At 30.3% G+C, this 19539-nt stretch overlaps 1 protein-coding gene and 1 long non-coding RNA gene across 11 annotated transcripts; one reads left to right on the plus strand and one right to left on the minus strand.

Annotated features, from left to right (window-relative positions):
• Positions 1–771: 771 nt before the first annotated feature.
• Positions 772–3667, minus strand: LOC107426667 (chloroplast envelope quinone oxidoreductase homolog). 4 transcript variants are annotated; one of them, XM_016036908.4, is made up of 5 exons: positions 3514–3667; positions 3177–3250; positions 2268–2409; positions 1975–2066; positions 772–1668 (listed from the first exon to the last, which is right to left on the minus strand). In XM_016036908.4, the coding sequence occupies exons 2-5, from the start codon at positions 3240–3242 to the stop codon at positions 985–987; spliced, it is 984 nt and encodes a 327-aa protein (XP_015892394.3). In that variant the 5' UTR covers positions 3243–3250; positions 3514–3667; the 3' UTR covers positions 772–984. The 4 variants fall into 4 exon arrangements, with proteins under 4 accessions (XP_015892394.3, XP_015892393.3, XP_024932748.3 ...); XM_016036907.4 differs by having other exon boundaries at positions 3508–3666; XM_025076980.3 differs by having other exon boundaries at positions 3177–3355; positions 3508–3662.
• Positions 3668–12276: 8609 nt separating this feature from the next.
• LOC125424119 (uncharacterized) lies at positions 12277–17963 on the plus strand. Of its 7 annotated transcripts, XR_009640821.1 has the most exons (8): positions 12277–12696; positions 14395–14493; positions 14700–14754; positions 15351–15416; positions 15941–16016; positions 16250–16336; positions 17323–17381; positions 17481–17963. It is a non-coding gene; the product is annotated as an uncharacterized LOC125424119 (long non-coding RNA). The 7 variants fall into 7 exon arrangements; XR_009640818.1 differs by lacking the exon at positions 15351–15416 and having other exon boundaries at positions 14700–14903; XR_009640819.1 differs by lacking the exon at positions 15351–15416 and having other exon boundaries at positions 14700–14903; positions 17492–17963.
• The last annotated feature ends 1576 nt before the right edge of the window (positions 17964–19539 follow it).

The following is a 19539-nucleotide window of genomic DNA, read 5'->3' on the forward strand; positions in this document are numbered from 1 at the left end:
AAATTTCGGTATCTGTTTGCTAGCTTTTTGGCTAAGCATCAACTTTTTGCTACTTTTTTGTATAAACTACTGCAGAAAGTTTATATGAAATATTAGAATATGGGTGTAGAAACTGCAAAAAGTTTATATGAAATATTAGAATATGGGTGTTAAAAGCCCATATTATAAGTTCTCACAAATCTCCAAAGACAACAAAGCTTAATGCATTATTATACAGAAAGAAGGGCTTATCTTGAGTTCCAAATAGGTTTTTTGTGACCTGATAAAAAGTTAGTAAACTGTCAAGATTTATCCGGAGCAGGTGTAACTAAAAGTCTAACAGTGTGCATTTGGACTTAAAAATGGTGATTGATAATAGTTGATTTTGTCTCTTCCAAAACCATTTTTTTATTTCTTTTTTTCCAGAAAAAAAATTGTTACGCCTCGTACATCAAAATTTCTTAGCATAAATGGTAAAAATTAATTCTTTAGCCCTACACTTTTGAGACACTATTTCCTCAAAAGCTGAAAATATATTTCTGTCTAGATACCAAATTAATATAGAAGATATGCTTAATACCATATCAAATAGACACATATGAACAAAGTCCTGGTACAACTCTTAAAAAATATACATCTCTCATTAAGTGTAGTAAAGTTCACGATTCTGTTGCCCACCATAAAAGTCGTCGGATTGAATCCCACACCCACAAGCTCAGCCTGATCACCTTCACCCTCAATTTATTAATTTTTGTATTCCCCACCTAACATTTTCTTTGGAAAAAAATAAAATAAAAAAAATCGTAGTTTAACAACAGCAACAACAACAACAATAATAATGGTATTACAGCTGAATGTGCTTATTCAGCAAGCCATTGACAATGTTTAACTTACTCACCAAATAATAATAATGACAATGTTTAAACATCATAGCCTATTAAAATTTCACCAAAAATAAAAAATAAAAAAACTACCAGAGCCCTAAAACCACAAATGTATTACGTACTAGGGCTCCACAATAATCTTCCCTGTAGCATGACCTTCAATGCTCTTAGTCCATGCATCTTCTGCCTTGCTCAGAGGATACTTCGAGTCAATAATTGTCTTAAGCTTTCCTTCCCTCACTAAATTAACAAGAAAATCCAGGTTCTCACCCTTTGGTTTTAGTAGCATTGGCACTAGTTTCTTCTTAGAAAGCATTCTCAAAGCATAACCGAACAGAGCAGTTGGTACAGGGGTTATATCTATCACCTTCCCATTCTCACTCAAATTAGGCTCAAAAGTGGACCAAGGAATGCCTGCTGCACAGTAAATTACCACATCATATTTCCTACCGGAAGGGCTCCTCAAAGCTGCCCCATCTGGGGTCTTGTAGTCAAGCACCTCATCAGCACCTAAACTCTTTACGATCTCCATGTTTCGAGCCCCGCAAGTGGCTGTGACATGCGTGTTTCCGAGCTTTGCCAATTGAACTGCATAATGTCCCACACCGCCAGAGGCAGCGATTATCAGAATGTTTTTATGCTTTCCGCTTCCGTCAAGATTGACCCCTGCAGACTCGGTGACTGCTTGGTGAGCAGTTAGACCAGCTACAGGTAACGGTGCACCATGAGCTGCTGAAACCTCAGGTGGTCTTGCAACAGTCAAGCTCTCCTTGGACACTGCATATTCAGCTAGTCCACCTCCAATCTTTATTCCATTTTTCACAAAAATTCCAACATTGAAAGTCAGCTTAATTATAATTTGGATGATTATGTTGGGTATCATGTGGCTATCATTGTTAAAACTTGCTATGAGGCGCCTATTAGCGGTTAGATGCCCATCAGAGAATGAATTTATATATAATAATTTTGTTATGATTGACAACGTCGCTCATTTTCTATTCAGCATATAATGTCCGATCATGTGTAATTTCAATAACATAGTCCAGAATGGGACATAATTGGCTATCATAACAAAACTAAATATATAATGGATTTTAAGGGCACAACTTACACCAGGGGTAATCATAGCTACGACTTTGTCGCCGGCTTTGAATTTTTTCACGCCAGGTCCAACTTTTATAACCTCTCCTGCCACATCATTACCTGTTCCAACGAGGGAAATTCTTTACCCACCTTTTCATTACCTAGTGAAATTTTGCAATATTATTGTGGAAATAATATTTGTATACTTTTCCCAATTGCAAACTTTTTATGTGAGAATGCTTGCATTCACTAACTAAAAGTGACTCGAGAAGATTACTTCATGGAATATAAACTACCATTCAGCATGCAAGATTGAGATACCTGGTATTTGTGGGAATTTGCTAGGAAATAGAGGCCATAATATGCCTTTCTGAACTTTCCAATCAAATGGGTTTAGACTAGCTGCTTCCACTTTCACCAATATTTCATCTTTGTTTGGAGTTGGAATTGGAACTTCAACATGCTTCAACAAAGAATAAAGTTAATTTTTATTCAGTCCAGAGGCGCACCTTTTTACTTTTTGGCAATGAGTTCAGAGGTGCACGTAACTTCATAAAACTTTTCAAAGCTGTACCTTATTTTTTTTTTTGTACTTACTAAAAAAAAAAAAATGCTGGAGTTTGATTTCAACAAAAACAGAAAACAATTTTGAGGTTTGTAAATTGCAATTGCAAATGATTTTTAATGAAGTGAATCTATAATTTTAAAAAATTGCATTTTTTTAACTTGAAATAAAATAATTGAGGTTGGTAAGGCAATTTTCCCATACGAAAAAAACGACCAGTATGATATTTCTAAAATAGATAAATAAATTATTTAACTCCTTTGACTGAAACAGTTAAAAAAAAAATCTGTTTATTTAAAGCATAACCTACATGATGAAAACAAAATTTACGTGTGGAATATCTACCTTGGCATACTATAATATTTGAGGTATCCGTAAAAAATTATGAGCATAAAATTATGAAACGGTTTTATTTTACAAAGCCGTAACTATCTAAGTAGACTTTACATTTCTAGACCAAATATACAAATATAAGTTCCCGATAAATCTAAAGATCTAAACTTCATATGCAACATCAAAACCAAAGAAGACAAATTATTCAAGAATCTTACAATGCACATAAATTGGGCCCCAAAAAAAAAAAAAAAAAAAAAGAAGAAGAAGAAGAAATGCAAAATATATATATATAGATATATATGTGGATGAAGAAGTAAAATCTAAAACACCTCTAAGCCAGAAGGTCCTCCTCCATAACGACTGTACTGAACCGCACGCATAAGCTTTTCCTCCATATATCGATCTACAGCAAATTCAATGACCTTCTCAGTGCTTGTATGTGTGTGTGTGTATTTCTATCTCTCTCTGTCTATATATATATATATATATATGCAACTTGGAGCTAGCTCTACAGAGATTTAAGCACCAATTAATCTCAGATAAAAATAGTACTCAGTCTCAGATCAGAAGCGAGAAGAAAAAATAATAATAATAATAATAATAATAATAATGCAGAAAATTATTGATTGAAAAGAAAATAAAAGAGTAGAAGACACCAACTTTTACATTGCCTCAATCTAGTCGGAAACTACTCCACAGAAAACAGGAGAACCAGGAGATACACTACGGAGGAAAATTAAGTTTATACAAAATCTTATTATTATTATTATTTTGGTTTTTTTGCATACACCAACTACAGGCTTATCCCTTATTTTATAATGTAGAATTCGTTCAATATTGAATAGTATTCATATCTTTATTTTTTGTTGGGTAGGTAGCATTAACAGTGTAACTGCAGTTGGATAATAAATTACTTATATTTATATTTAAAAAGTTATAAATTCAAAATATTCAATATTATAAATTATTGAAAAGACAATATAATGTAAAGGACAATTTACCAAAAAAAAATATAATGTAAAGGAGAGATATGGTACCCAAAAACCAAAAAACTCTAAATTTCAAAGGCCCCATAGCAATGAGTGCACCCCATTCATGCATTAAAGCGCCATACCATTGCATGTGAATTCTGATTGGTCGTTTTCTAAATCTGACCGGTCAAGAATCATTACATTACTCGCGGAAGGCTCACCAATAAAAGTAATGGCTTAGAAAAATATATATAATATATATATAAAAAAAACAAAAAAGGCAGCGAATGCAGACCGTACAACACATCCCATCAGACCCTACGCCTATGTGTTAATAATTATTATATGTTATATATTTTAAATTTTATAAATATTTATTCTATATAAATATTTATTTTTTATTTTAAAAAATAGTTATTAGAAAAAAATTTATTATTAAAATAAAATATTTTTAATATATTTAAATAAAAATTGGTTATCTTAAATATTAGTTCATAAATAAGCAATTAAATTTTATCAAGTTTGAAATTTAAAAAAAATTATAAAAATTCAGCAATTAACTTAATTTAAAATAATAACTAAATATTAATAAAAATATTTTTTTTTCATTTTAAATTCTTATTAAAAAGTATTTTTATTTTATAACTACAAACTATTTTATATATCAAACTTGAACTAATTGTAAAAATAACATTACACAAAATTTACGTGTGCCTAAAGCTTTGTCATCGCATTGTTTTTTTTTGGCTCATAAAATTCCCCAGTATGCAACATCTTTAAGCTCTTGAACTAATTATCAAAAACAGTTAAAGAATGAAGAAGAACAAATACCTAAAAAAAAAATAAAAAGAATAAAAAATAGGCTTTTTAACTTATCAGATCTGAGTGCCACGTGGTTCCCTGCTCTGCTTTTCACATACAAATTTAGCTACCATTTATTAATGTGTTCTTTTCTTCTTCTTTACTTTGTTTTTTGTATTTTTTTTTATAAATTATGTGTAATTTATTTATTTTAATTCTTTGTTAGTCTTAATCAATAGCAAATAGAGTTTATTAGATATGTCAATTAGTTACTAATGTGAGAAAGGAAAAAAATTAAAAGCTAAAAAAATTTTAAATTGTGTTTTATTTTCTATTTACAATTTTTTTCTTCTTATATAGGTAATAGAAATGTCTAACTACCATAAATTAAAATTAACAAATTGTTAAAGTAAACAAACTACACACAATTTAGAAAAAAATAAAAAAATAAAAAATGAACATATTAACAAATGGTATCTTAGATTTAAAAAAATTAATAAAGATTTAATTGAAAATAATTAATTATTGCAATGCATCAATTAACATGGATTCCTTTTACTAAATGTATATATAGGGATATTAACACCAGTATATTTTAAATTATATGCCGTTTGATACTTTGTACTTTAATTTATTTTTATTTTTATTTTTTGGTATTTTGCATCACGAAATTTACTTTTTTCTTTCATTTGGTACCTTGTATCCTCTTTTTTTTGTTAACTTTTAAATAAAATTGTTACACGGTTGGCATGTGGAGCTAAAAATCAATTATGCGTAGTTAACGTGTAAATTGCAAAATTTTTCAAATAAAAAATTAATGAAAAACTAATAAACTTTTTAAATTAAAAAGAATTATTATTCTTTTAATAAATTAGAAAAGTTTGAAAGGAATACAAATTATATAATTTTTGAAAAAAAAAATAATATGTACACATTATAGAGATTCCAAAAAAAACAAAGGAAAAATAATCAAGTATTTATAAAATCTAAAGGAAAATTTTGAAAGATTATTTTTATAAAATATGTTATTTTATTATTTAAAAAAACTTTTAATATTTACTAACATATATTTTTAATAATGTTTTTAAGGCTTGTTCAAATCTTTTGTTGGTCATTATGTTTTTTCTGTTCTGGATATATATTTTATTTTTATAAAATCTAAACAATAATTTGTATATATTACAAAGATTCTAAATTAAAAAAAAAAGACCAATAGAGATAAAGTATTTATAAAATCTAAAAAATGAAAAATGTTGCTTATAAAATATATTATTTTATTCATTACATGTATTTTTTATATTTATATATTATTTTGGAAAAAAAGATAATAAATTTTTTTACTTTTTTGAAAAAATATTTTGTTAATGCATGTTCAAATTTTTTGTTCGTCTTTATTTTTTTTAAGATATCTATTTTATGTAAATATTTTTATTTTTATTTTTGAAAGATTATATTTGTAATTTTTTAAGCTTTTTTTTTATTAACTTATTAAAAATATTAGTGTTATTTAATTTCTTTTTGCATTTTAATTAATTTTTACTTAAAACTTTTTGCATTTAATATTTTAAGGCTTTACAAAATTGCATTTTTACACCCTCATTTTTTGTCCCATGCCATGTGCCAGTCATGTCACAACTCTGTTAATAAGTTAATAGAAAAAAAATGAGTAGGGTGCAAGGTGCCAAAAAAAAAAAAAAATGAAGTTCAGATGTAAATTATGGTAAAGAAATTAAGATTCATTTATGCCTCCCTATATGTATATATATTGATACCCAGAATAAAATAAAATATAGATCTCATTGATAATCATCATCTATTAAAAAAAAAAAAAATTACTCTTCTAATTATCTTATGCAAATAGATGTACAAAAAAGATTCACTACTTGGTCCTCTCACTAAGCAAAATAGACATAGGAGCAGCGAGTATCTATCTATGTATGCCAAAAGGGCTATATGTTAATTGATGATTATTACGTACGGAATAGTTAAATAGTTATGTGAGAGGGTTTAAATTGTAAAAACATTTTTCCTTTCTTTTTTTTTTTAAATAATTTTCCTTAACTTGTGAAACACGTGTACAGAAAAAGATTTTATTTCGAAAAGGACATCAAGAATTTATATACACAAAACAAAATCGGAAGGTTAATTGATGATTATTACGTAAGGAATGGTTAAATAGTTATGTGAGAGGGTTTAAATTGTAAAAACATTTTTCCTTTCTTTTTTTTTCAATAATTTTCCTTAACTTGTGAAACACGTGTACAGAAAAAGATTTTATTTCGAAAAAGGACATAAAGAATTTATATACACAAAACAAAAGCATAAATCATCAACTTGTCATTTAATTTTGCACCATACTATGCCATCTTATCTATGATGTTTTTAGGACACAAAAATTTGCCTAAGAAATGATATTTACTAAAATTGGAAATGTCAATTTCATCATTTAATTTCGTTCAGGAAAAAAAGAAAAAAAGAAAAAAAAGAAAATCATCGTGTAACTACATTTTCCGCCAAATTAAAACAAGCTGTGCCTGTGCGACAGTTTATATTTGTTCTCTTTTTAATTATCTGGGATATAATTTGAATTCATAAACTCAAAAATACAAACGTGAATCTCTCCATTTGGGACAGCTTCAATGACGGTATACTTAATTTTTTAAATTAAAAATAAACGGATAAAATTATTTAGAGCATTTGGAATTGATGTGATGATATCTTCGTTGAAATCTCATTGACTAGAGTCCACTTGGCTAACCTAATTGTCATCTCTATTGCTTTTATTCAATACTACACATATATATATATATATATATATATATTTTCAATTTTATGGTACTTTTGTCAAATAGTACCAAGAGAACAAAAGAAATTAGATATATTAATAATACTATAAGTATCAAAATATTTACCAAATAATATATATATATATATATATATATTTATGATTTTATGGTATTTTTGTCAAGTAGTATTATGAATATAGAAAAGTTTGTAAAACTAAATAATAATGTTAGATTTACTAAAATATTTATCAAATTTGTTTTTTAAATAACATAATAAATAATATTTTAATATTTAATTGGTTTTTTTAATTTATTTTTCCATTTAAGAGTTCATTCATTTATATTTAAGTTATATAAATATGTTAACCAATAAAATTTTAATATATACCATTTGATAAATAAATTTAATGAATTTTTTGAGTATTACTTACAACTAAAAGATGAAAATTTTGAGCACTGTTTTGTTTTGAAAAATCACCTGTCTATGTGTTTTTCTAAATGTTTCTCTTAAAAGGACTCTTGCTGTTCTTTCTTCATCAAAAGCACTTCTTTTTTATTGCCAAACTTTTTATTAATACCAAATGCTTGTTTTCTCTTTTAACAGCTTTTAAATCTTAAAAAAAAAGGAAAAAAAAAAAAGAAAAAGACATGCACCTAAAGTTTTGAAGATATATAATACAAAACTAATATAATGCTCAAATTTTGAGATATAATGGTTCTATTTAGTATAACTCTTGGGAAACAAGCTTTTAAGGCTTAAAAATTATTTTTGAAAATTTTTGAATAATTTTCTAAAAATAATTTAAGCTTGCAGAGAACTTTAACAACGTTAGAAGCAACTTCTCGATAAATACTCTTTGAGAAGGTAAAAAAAAAACCTAAACTATGGGAAACACGGTTATCTCCTCTACACAAACTTCAAATTTTATTTTAACTAAAAAGATAAAATTTGGGTTGCATCATTTGCAATCAAGCTTACAAATTATAACCAGCTAATAATAATGAGGTTCATATGTATTTGGTCAAGCCAAAAAAACAAGCTAAAGCATAAATAAAATTAATCCAGATAAACAAAACCCACGCACAATTGATCCTGTAAAATCCAGTAATTATCCAAGATATTCACCTAATTAAGACTCCACAATGATTTTCCTGGTAGCATGGCCATCAAAACTCTCAGCCCAACCATATCTCCAGCCTTGTAAAAAGGGTGCTTCTTTGAGGAAGTAATTTTATTGTGCAGATGGATAGCCCTTCGCTTTCTCGCGACAATTAGCTAGGCTTATAAAAATGCTCCACAAGTGGCTGTAACATGTGCATTTCCGACTCCAACGCTTTGCAGGCCAAACAGGCTCTGGTTAAGATATAAGTATAACAGCTAATATTTCATGTTTGCATAAATTCTGCTTTACTCAACCTACATTTTTTATCTATACATTTTGGGATTTTGAAGGGTTAGTGTTTTTTGGTTAAAATTTATGTAAGGAATGGTTTGGTAAGAGGGTCTAAAAAGTAAAACACTTTTCCTTATGAGACATATGTACACATAAAGATTTTTAATGAAGAGACATAAAGTTATACACAAGAAAAAAATCAAAAATCATCAACTTGTCATTTAATCTGTCACCATCGGCCAGCTTATCTACATGTACCTCGAAAAAGACATAACGTCATACACAAAAATCAAAAATCATCAACTCGTCATTTAATTTGTCACCATACTATGCCAGCTTATCTACCTGTATCTCAAAAATGATATTCAGCAATGATAAATGTCAATTTCATCATGTAATTTTTAATAAGCCGTACATCACTAATTCCTCGAAGGGTTTTTTTTCATCAATACCCATGAGCTTTCTGCTATCAGAGCCAAAAAAATTATTTATTTATTTTGTATTTTAAGTCATAAAATTTTATAATTTTTGCTGGGAATGTTAGTGTCAAACAATAATTTCGTGGATTGGAATAATAATTGAACATTTTGGGATTTGGGTGATGAAGAAAATGGGGTTTTAGCAATGACAAATAAAGTTAGATGATTTATCTAATAGACCTAAATTTTGAGGCAATGAGAAAGAATAAGAAGACATTTAGTTTGAAGTTGAACTACTAACTAAAATTTTTACAGAATTACCCAAAAAAAAAAAAAGAAAAGAAAAAAACCTAGAGTTTTCCCAGGGATTGGCACATCATTGATCGTTCATTTATAAAAGATCATGATCTCAAACTTATGTTGATTTTAACTTCTTAATCCCTGTTTTAAACATGCTTACTAGATTAAACCATTTCAAATATTGGACTATCTTAAAGGAATCTAGCAACTGCATTGCAAGGGGTGTAATCCGAATTTTTTGGTGACTAATTAACCGTGTCAATTCAGAGTGCATTCATCGAGGAATAAAAAGCCAGAAATTAATTGAGAGTAAAAATAAATAAATAAACAGATATTAAAACAATTTTATCAATGCATATCTGGTCCATCCAAAAGAAACCCAAAAGTAATGCCTCCATTTGAAAGAGTTAGGATTAAGAACAGGCATAAGGAAAAAACAATCATAATTTCTATATGAATTACAAGATAAAATTGGGGAAGAAATCCTTCATGATATATTTTAAACTCGTCATTTTCAGTATCTAAGTCGAAGAAGTTTTTATCCTTCAAGTTTGATGATTCATAAAGCTCGAGTGTCAGGTATAGCTGTTGTTAAGGCGACTTGGTTAATCCTTGTTCCTAAGCAGACGGCCACAAGCAGCAAATGGTTCAAGTTTCGCTGCGAGGTTTCCATTAAGCGCTTTGCTTCTTCCGCTCTGGTACCATCAAGTTTTGTCTCCACAGGGATAGATCGCTCTGCAGAATAAAATGAAAACCCCACCACCATTCCATTAGGTACGTAGCAGATGGACCACAGAAGAGATACGACAAGCAAAAAGACTTAACTAATTACCCTTGTCAAGTCTCAACCCAACGAGTAGGGAGGATCGGAATAAGTCCTTATCCACTTTCACTTTCAGGTTTGAATTCCCAGGGACCGGGGACAAGAAAGAACTTATTTTCGCAACACCTATTGCTGATCCTTAAGCTCTTTAAAGTTAGAAAGCAACCTTTTTTTCCCTTTGTAGAAAGTGTAGGTTTCTTTTCATTATGAAGGACAGTGAAGAAATGGTAAAAGAATTCCTAAGTCCACTTGGATTTTTTCACGGTAGCAAGCCCAAAAATTGGCTAATGCAATTGGGCCTAAGTTGAGCCAACCCGAGATCATTATCCGCAAGGATTTGGCGGAGAAGAGGATGTATCGGGGTTGGAATCGCAAACCCACGTCAGAATGAAAAAATTTTCTCATACACACAAACGAAAATTTTCAATCCGGGTACTGGCGACTCGGGAATTCTAATGTCAAAGTCGTTGGATAGGTTATATTATTTTCTGAGCCTTGGGTTATATCTTTGACAGTCAAAGACGAGGTAATTCTGTAAGCACTGTATTCGGTTTTCAGACTCATTTTCAGAGAACCGAGCTTCTTGCTCTTCGCTGGAAATGGAAGTATGATTAAAACCCTTCTAATTAGCTTCTTGATAGCGGAGAACAGAGAAGCAAAGAGAAAGAAATCTTGTAAACTTTCTTGGAAAATACTTTCTGGTTTTTCTGATTTGATTTTGATTTTTCTTATTGATTTGATTACATGAATGCAGTCTGGCACAACTTTTCATATAAAGAAACTAAGAAAACCAGCTGAGGACTGATTATCCAAAAACCAAACTAAGAACTCAAATTCCCAAAGGCAACCAGCTTGCTGTTGCAGATTTTTTCTATTTTAGCCCTTGCCAGCTCATCACTCCTTTTAATGTGAAACGCACGGTTTCAACAATGCCAAACAATAGTCGTTTGGAAGTTTTAATTAATCACCTCCGTGGAAATAAAAAACTTTCTGGAAGTAAATTTATATCTCACAATTCAGCTTATAATATTAACCTGCACACACATTGTCAATGCACAAAATCAGAATTATAAACCGAAGATTTTCAAAGCAAATTTTTTAATTTTTTGAAGCACAATTATGTAAACTCTAAACTGAAAAAGAGTAAAATTGCAATTTCTTATATATAGATATATATATATATATATACACCCAAAAACCTAAGTTCTAAAATCATTTGCAACTAACAAGCCATAATTCCACGCCTAAAACATTTTCAATTGCAATTCAAAATCCCAATCTACTCGGTTATGTTCCAAATTCAATTTGACCGGCGTATGATAGAACAAACCAATGTTAGACCTGAAGGTTAGACAGTAGATAGCGACTCTTAACCGTATTATGCTTGTGTATAAATACAAAGCTGTGTCATAGAACAAATTGACAAAGCATAAATCAGAGACAAAAGCTCTCTCATACCCAAATTATTCTTTACATCTCAATAAAAAAGAAAAAAAAAATTATATTGGGCAATTGGTGAAATAGATAAAAAATTATAAATTGAAAAAAAATGTATATATATATATATATAAAGTAAATAAAAAAATACAAAAAGAATATATATATATATATATATTAAATAAATTAGAGAGAAATTACTATTTGATATGATTTTTTTATGCAAAATTTTGCACCATGTTAGCATAATGGGTTAGAGATGCTTTTAGCTATAGCATCAACAAATTGATTCTCCAATCCAGAGACCAACTAGCCATATTGCATGCCAGATTTTTAGGAAGGGTTAATTTTGGGCTTCTCTTTCTTTGAAGTATCTGGCCCAGTTCATATCTAGTCGGTTCATGACAAGTTACTTCAACTCATCAGAAGCATTGCACATAAAAAGAGTTTTCTTGGAGGACGAAATAAAATTGGGGAATTTAGCCCAATATCCTTATTTGAAACGTGTTAATGAAATCTATCCACCTTGATTGAATTTTTTTCGTTTTACCCTTTCATTTTCATATATTCCCAAATTATCCTTTTCAAATATCAAAAAAGAAAAATCAAGCCCTAAACGGAGCATGACGAAGAAGGAGAGGAAGAGAAAGTGAGAAAGAATGGCAAAACAGCTTGGGATGACCAAAGAGTTCTTCAGGAGGAGGGATGGAAGTCAATAATCATGGTTTAGATGGTTTTTTCCTTGTCGAATCTAAGATAAAAGTGTAGGAATTAAAGCGTGGAATTGAAAGCCTATCTAGAAATTTGCAGGTGATGTATGCTTTATCGCTGGACAAGTCAAATCTGGCTGTTTCAAAATATCAAGCTGAGTGCATGGATGCTAAAGGATTAGCAGAACCAAACCATCAAACTCCAGAGGTAAGTTGATGTGAAATATGTTTATATAACTTATATTCTTAATTTTATTTTATTTTTCTAAAAATAATTAATTTCACATCAAAATTCAACATTTTGGAACTTCTAAATTACTCATTTATTCATAGTTCGTCACATTTAGACAAAAGATAATGGCAGTATCTGGTTTTTGCTTGAATTATTCACTTCTTTATTTGGTAGGCCGATAATTCCAAGGAAAATACTTTATAAAGGAATATGACTTTGTAAACTGTAATATCTTTTTTTTTTCTTCTTTTTTTTTTTGAGAAGCTACTTGGAACATGTTGAGAGAAGTATTTTTTAATTCAAACTTGTCCCAAAAAAAAAAAAAATCCCAAGTTTCATTATCCTAGATTTTTAAAATTTTTGTTCCTTCTTATATTTTCCATGCACCAAATACTAAAGAATTTTCAAAATCAATTTCTGGAAAATGATTCCTCATTGAAGTAATGTAATAAACATTTTAGTGTGTTATCGATACAAGTAAAATATTTTCCTTAAGATTTCTTATTGGACTACTAAAAAAATAAAAAATTCTAATGGAGTGAATTATTTATTATTCTTTTGTTGTAAATTAAAGTGCTTAGAGTTTGGATGTTTATCTCTAGGCAATATATCTTTTATTTGAATTTCTTATGGATTATTTGAATAGACTGGCTTCAACCATTTGAAGGTTTCTAAATTAGAAATGGAAAGTTAAAAGGACATTTCTTTTTCCTTGACCCATAATTTCTATGGCTCTAAAAGTTTCTTGACTAGATCATGGAAGATAGCTAAATGTTAATGTGGACCATGTTGTGATTGTATACCTTAAATTAATAATAAATAAAAAGTTACAATGCTGATAATGATTTATATTAAGTTTTACACAGCTTTCTAGATAAAATGCTTGCTAGTTTGTTTTTAGAATTTATAATGATAAAAATTAGGGCTTGAGGTTTTGTTTATTTGCCATTAATGTTTGGCATGTTCATCTTATAGTTCATACAACAAAGAAAAGTATGAAAACATTACCATCAATGGGTCCTAATATGTTGCTGGATGTTACCTTGGGGAAAGATGCCCAGCTTCAAATATTATGCAAACTTAATGAACCTAAAATATCCTAGCCTTGAGAGGATTTAGTCTCTCAAACAATAATTTAAAGTTAAATACAAATTCTCTATTATTGCAGTAAAAGCATTAAAACAATCTTTGGTTGTTTTCTTCTATACATGGAAATCAAATTTACAACCAATGGAGTACTAAAAAAAAATAAAAAATGATAATGAATGTAAATGACCATAAATTTTCTTGCTCCCTATCTATTTGAGAAGATTTTAACAAGAAAAATTTGATTGTGTTTGAAGTCATGAACTGCCTCTGATAGTTACTGAAAACTAAACAGACAATTTGTGTTGGTGTTGCTTGTCTTGGGACAATTTTATTTGGTTACCATCTCAAATACGACTTACTCTAGCAATAAGATAGCATGCTCTGTTTTGCTTTGAGGTTTTTTAATTTAATTTCAATATTAAAGTACGAGGTAGTACTGCATAATATTTATTACAGGATACATGATATAATTACAAATCTCAAGTCCTTGTTACTTTTTTCTTCAGACACAACCTTCCAAGCCTTTTAATATAAACTTATTCTGTGCATGAGGTTTACCATAGTGTTCTTGTTTATTTGCTGTAGGGTTGTCAATGTCTCTCTTGAGTACCCTTTCAAAGATCTTTGGATTGCTGAAAACATTATATTACAAGGCTTGAGCAATAATTCTCACCTTTGTTTTTTGTATTTGGTTTTTCCCTTTTCTAGCTATTTTGTTTTTTTAATCACAATTTTCCTTTTCTTATTAGAAGTTAGAACAACTTATATATCATATTAAATGAAGTAAAGTGCAAGAAACATTTATCATTTTACATTTCTAGTTGAAATTCAAGATATATCTATTCTAATTCTGATATACTTTTCTTCCATTTGATGTTCTTACCTACCAGAAGAATCACAATGATAACTAGTGTACCTGCTGGAAGTGGCAAACTGAACTATGGAGTGAGTGACTTCAAGGAAAAATGTTGTAGAAGATCTTCATGGATCACCAGCATGACTTTTAGCATATGCATACAAAAAGAAATTTCATGATATGCTAAGGATCTTAGTACTAAAAACAGTTTACATGTACTAAATCTTACTAGCTGGGGGTATGTTATAGCTTAAATCTTAAGCTGGATGGGTATTTAGTTTATCCACTTAATCATGCTATATAACAACTATGCAATGTTCTATACATGTTATTAGTAGTCCTATTGGTGACGGTGTGCTTTTATATTTTGCTTATGCTATCTTAGTAGTTCGTTGGAAAAAATATTAACATAGATGCATTGAAGAAATGTATTAGTACAATACAATGGTCTCATATATATTATGAAATAATTGCAATAACAATTATGATAGGATTGCCTAAAGGTGATATATAAACCTATTCTTTCATCTTGTATTTTAATTGGTAAAAAAGTAAATTTATGCCCCTGTTTTTTATTTCCTTCATGCACAGACTATATATATATATATATATATATTACATGCATCGGTAATAATGGGTTATAATGTTTTTTCAAAGGATAACTCATGGGCTTGGTTTATCTTAGGATTGCATTTTTCATCTTGCCATGGCATAATAAGTTACTGTGGAGATTGGTGGCTCAAAAAATGAGGTATAATATTAAACCAAAAGTATATTTCAATAAAATTTGTCAACTTTATTATCAATTAAAGATGTAAATATTTGAAATATATTTCTATTTCATTCACATTTACATACTTTTTAGTCATGATTTTTCCAAGAAAAAAGGTATATATTAAATCATAATTTTAGTTCTTGGGTTGCTGCAAATACATATCGCTGGCAGAATATGATGATCACATATTAGAAAATTTGAAGGTCTATTTCATTTTTCTACATTAAGCCCACTCAAACTATCCCACTTGCAAATTTTGATGATCCAATTGGAAATTTCTCCAATAATCATCAAGAAGATTATATATTTTGGAGTTAATATTCTTTGCCTTATGGTATTGGATAAGAGTCAGACATTATATTCCATTTGTTGCTCAAATTAATATTCATATGTTTTGTACATTGAAAAACATTTAATATTTTTGTGGTTAGGTTGAGATACTAGTTTTGTACATTTGAAATTTGACTCCTAACAAATTTTGCAAAATGCCTGCACCTCAGTTGAAGAATTTTGAAGGTCTTTTATCGACTGCAGTAAACTTTTGTGAGTGGATTATTTAAATTCTGCATAGAGCAGGTAATTCACCAGAAGAATTCTGATAGCAGTTATATTTCTTGGTGATAATATACCTAAAACAAATTTGGAAAAGGAAGGTGTATTTGCTATATGATAATAATAATTCCGATACATAGCTGCATTAGCCATTCCTTATGATAGTTACTTGGTTACATGGATGACTTTCTTTGTTTGTTTTTCCTTTTATAAACAAAGAATCTGACAATAGTTGCTCTCTTTCTTTGTTTGACAAGTTCAACTTAAAGAAGCTCACATATGAAGAAAGGAACCAGTTAATTGAAGGATTGACTAAATTTGGGCAGTGGCATAAATTTTCAAAGGTACATAGCCTAAATTTTTCTTCCTAATTTTGTCTTTATTTTTGATGAAGTATGGAAGAATGTGAATTTTTTATGCTGAGGAATGTGGATTTTGTATGCTGGAAGAATTATATGTTGTATTTTTTTGTATGCTAGAAGTATGGAGATTGAAGACTGAATTGTGGAGAATAGAAATTGAAGTTTTGGAAGAATTCTATGTTTTGTTTGGTTTTTTAATTGTATATTCTATTTAACTTGAAGTTTTATTTTGTTTATTTGCATTACAAGGTCATATGAATGGCGACATTGACATATTCATCATCAACTAGCTAAAGCAAAATCCTAAGTGAATTAGCTCATAATGTATATCACGTGTGCAATATCTTTGTCCCCAAAATTCATATTTATGTAGATTCACATATAATGTGCATCATAGTTTTGTTCACATATTGTTTAATATATTATGTAAGTTGTTTCATATATTTAAAGTCTAAATACACTACTATATCTTGGTTGTTTACTTTTTTTTTTCAAAAAAAAAAAAAAAATTTAAAGCATTTTATCCTCCTAATGCAGCTCTCTTATGTTAACTATGATTTGGAGAAAATGGATTTTATTATGTCCATGAGAGAAAATAACTTGATGACCTTTTGCTTTATTTTTTTATCTGACATTCTCTAAATTATTACCATGTAGTTTTGTATGTTATCGGTGTTTGATTTGTTTACCTAAAGAGCTTTTCTTTTATGTTGTCTAACCATATACTATAAACTTTTCTTTGGGAACATGGATACAACCTTTTTTCTTTGGGGACATGTTTACAACCTTTCTTTATCATAGTGTTGGGAATAAGGAGTGTACTTGATTAGGCTGGTAAAATTTTTGTCTGAAAGTCTTTGCACACTTTTCAATTTATTAGAGTTGATTTTCTCTAGATTGCATCATTCATTTCATAAGCACCCTTATTTGGTAGTCACTGAAGCATATTATTTATTTAAATTTGACAGATAATGCACATGCCGTATAGAGAAACCTGGATTTTCTTGCGTCCATGCAATTGCAACATGTAAGCATCAACATATTTTTCCATATATCCTTTGCTCGGTACATTACTCAGTTGACTCACTCCGTGATGCATATTCTGAAACCATATATCCACTTGGAGATAAATGTCAGTGGTATGCTCTAGATGATGTCATAAACCACCTTGCACTTCCACCTAAGATTGACAAACAGTCAGGAAGACCACGAAAGAAGAGGATTCAATCTTAAGGAGAGGAGCGTCATCAATATAGATGTGGGAGGTGCAAACAGATTGGTCACAGCAGCCGATCATGCTTAGCCGCCATACCTCTTGATAGCACTGCCAACCAACATGACCATTCAACTAAAGGACCATAAATCACTCTACGCTATATTAAGACAATGGGGGCATGTTATGTGGTATCCGTGTGTTATGCAATGTAGTAAGGAATGCAATTAGTAGCTCAACCGCGTAACTTGTGTTTTGGCATAATAGACGTTGGTTTTATGTGTTGTTTTGTTGGAAAAGTCATCTGTCGTATTGTGTTGATAAAATATCAATGTCCCTAAACAGAAAAAACTCCAAAAGTTTGGAAAAAGTTCTCAAATTGGCAAAAATATTTGGTTACCATAGGTTTCATCGGTAATTACCGAAACCCCTGTGGTAATCACATTTTTCCAATTTTTTGGCCCCCACAAGTTCCCTAATGTGTGTTAAATGCAAAAACATGTAAAATATACATTATTCAATGATCCTAAAGAGAAAAAACCCCAAAAGTTCTGAAAAAAGTTCTCAAATTGGCACAAAATTTGATTATCGTAAGGTCTTTGATAATTACCGATGAAACCTACGGTAATAAATTTATACTTGTTGGAAAAATTACTGTAGAAATCATCGGTAATTACCGAAACCCCTATGGTAATCACATTCGACAACTTTTTTGGCCCCCACAAGTCCCCTAATGTGTGTTAAATGCAACAACATGCAAAATATACATTCTTCAATGATCATAAAGAGAAAAAACCCCAAAAATTCTGAAAAATTTCTCAAATTGGCACAAAAATTTGATTACTGTAGGACCTTCGGTAATTACCGATGAAACCTACGGTAATTAATTTATACTTGCTGGAAAAATTATCGTAGAAATCATCGATAATTACCGAAACCCCTGTGGTAATCACATTCGACAACTTTTTTGGTTCCCACATGTAACACCCCATCACGAACCATGTCGGAATTTTTGCACGTTGACCGAGGTTGACTGTTGACCGTTGACCGAAGGGGTCAAAAGTTGACTTTTTGACCTGATTGGAATTCTAGGTTGACTGAGGTACCGTTACGAAGTACACGTTGGTACGAGTTCGTAGACTAGTAGCACATTGAAAACGGAGCTACGGTTTGAAAGTTATAGGCAAAACAAGTTGAGGTCCAAACTGTTCAAGGGGTGCCAGAGTTGACTTTTTATTCATGCAAGGTTGAGCTTTGACTCATGCATGGTTGTGAAGTGCTCGTCGATACGAGTCCGTAGACTAGCGGCACGTCCGATTTGGACATGTGGTTTGAAAGTTATGGACCTGTAGAGTATTTCAAATACTGTATTATTTTAATATTATTTTTGAACATGTAACGATGTGCCACGTGTGACTTAATGAAGGTGACCATGTGTCACCATGTTGAGAAGCCACATGTCAACCATGTGTAATATCATATTATTTTATTATTATTTTAAATAATAATAATATTATTATTATTATTTAATTATTTTTTAATTTATTTCTTTTTATTTTCCTTTTTCTTTTTCTTTTTCTTTTTCTTTTTCTTTTCTTTTCCCCACGTGGGAAAAAGGCCACGGGGCCATCTCTCTCTTCTTCTTCCTCCTTCTTCTTCCTTCTCCTTCATTTTCTCCCACCGGCCGTCTCTCTCTCTCTACCGTGTTTATCTTTTCCGGCCACCCATAAGCTACACGCACCGGCCATAGACGTAGCCCAGCCGCCGGCGAGCTCACCAGCCAAATTTGGCCACCGGTCGGCCGGCGACGCGCCCAGATCGGGCCGGCGAAGTCGCGGCGGCGGGTTGAAATTTTTTCGGCGATTTCGCCGTATTCCGGCCAGCCCAGTCCAAGTTGGCACCCCTCTCCCCTTATTTTGGGTCCTCTGAGTCCAAATATGGCCTCCAATTTTCAAAATTCGAAGCGGTTTGC

This window comes from Ziziphus jujuba, chromosome 9, assembly GCF_031755915.1.
Source record: "Ziziphus jujuba cultivar Dongzao chromosome 9, ASM3175591v1".
Lineage (NCBI taxonomy): Eukaryota > Viridiplantae > Streptophyta > Magnoliopsida > Rosales > Rhamnaceae > Ziziphus > Ziziphus jujuba.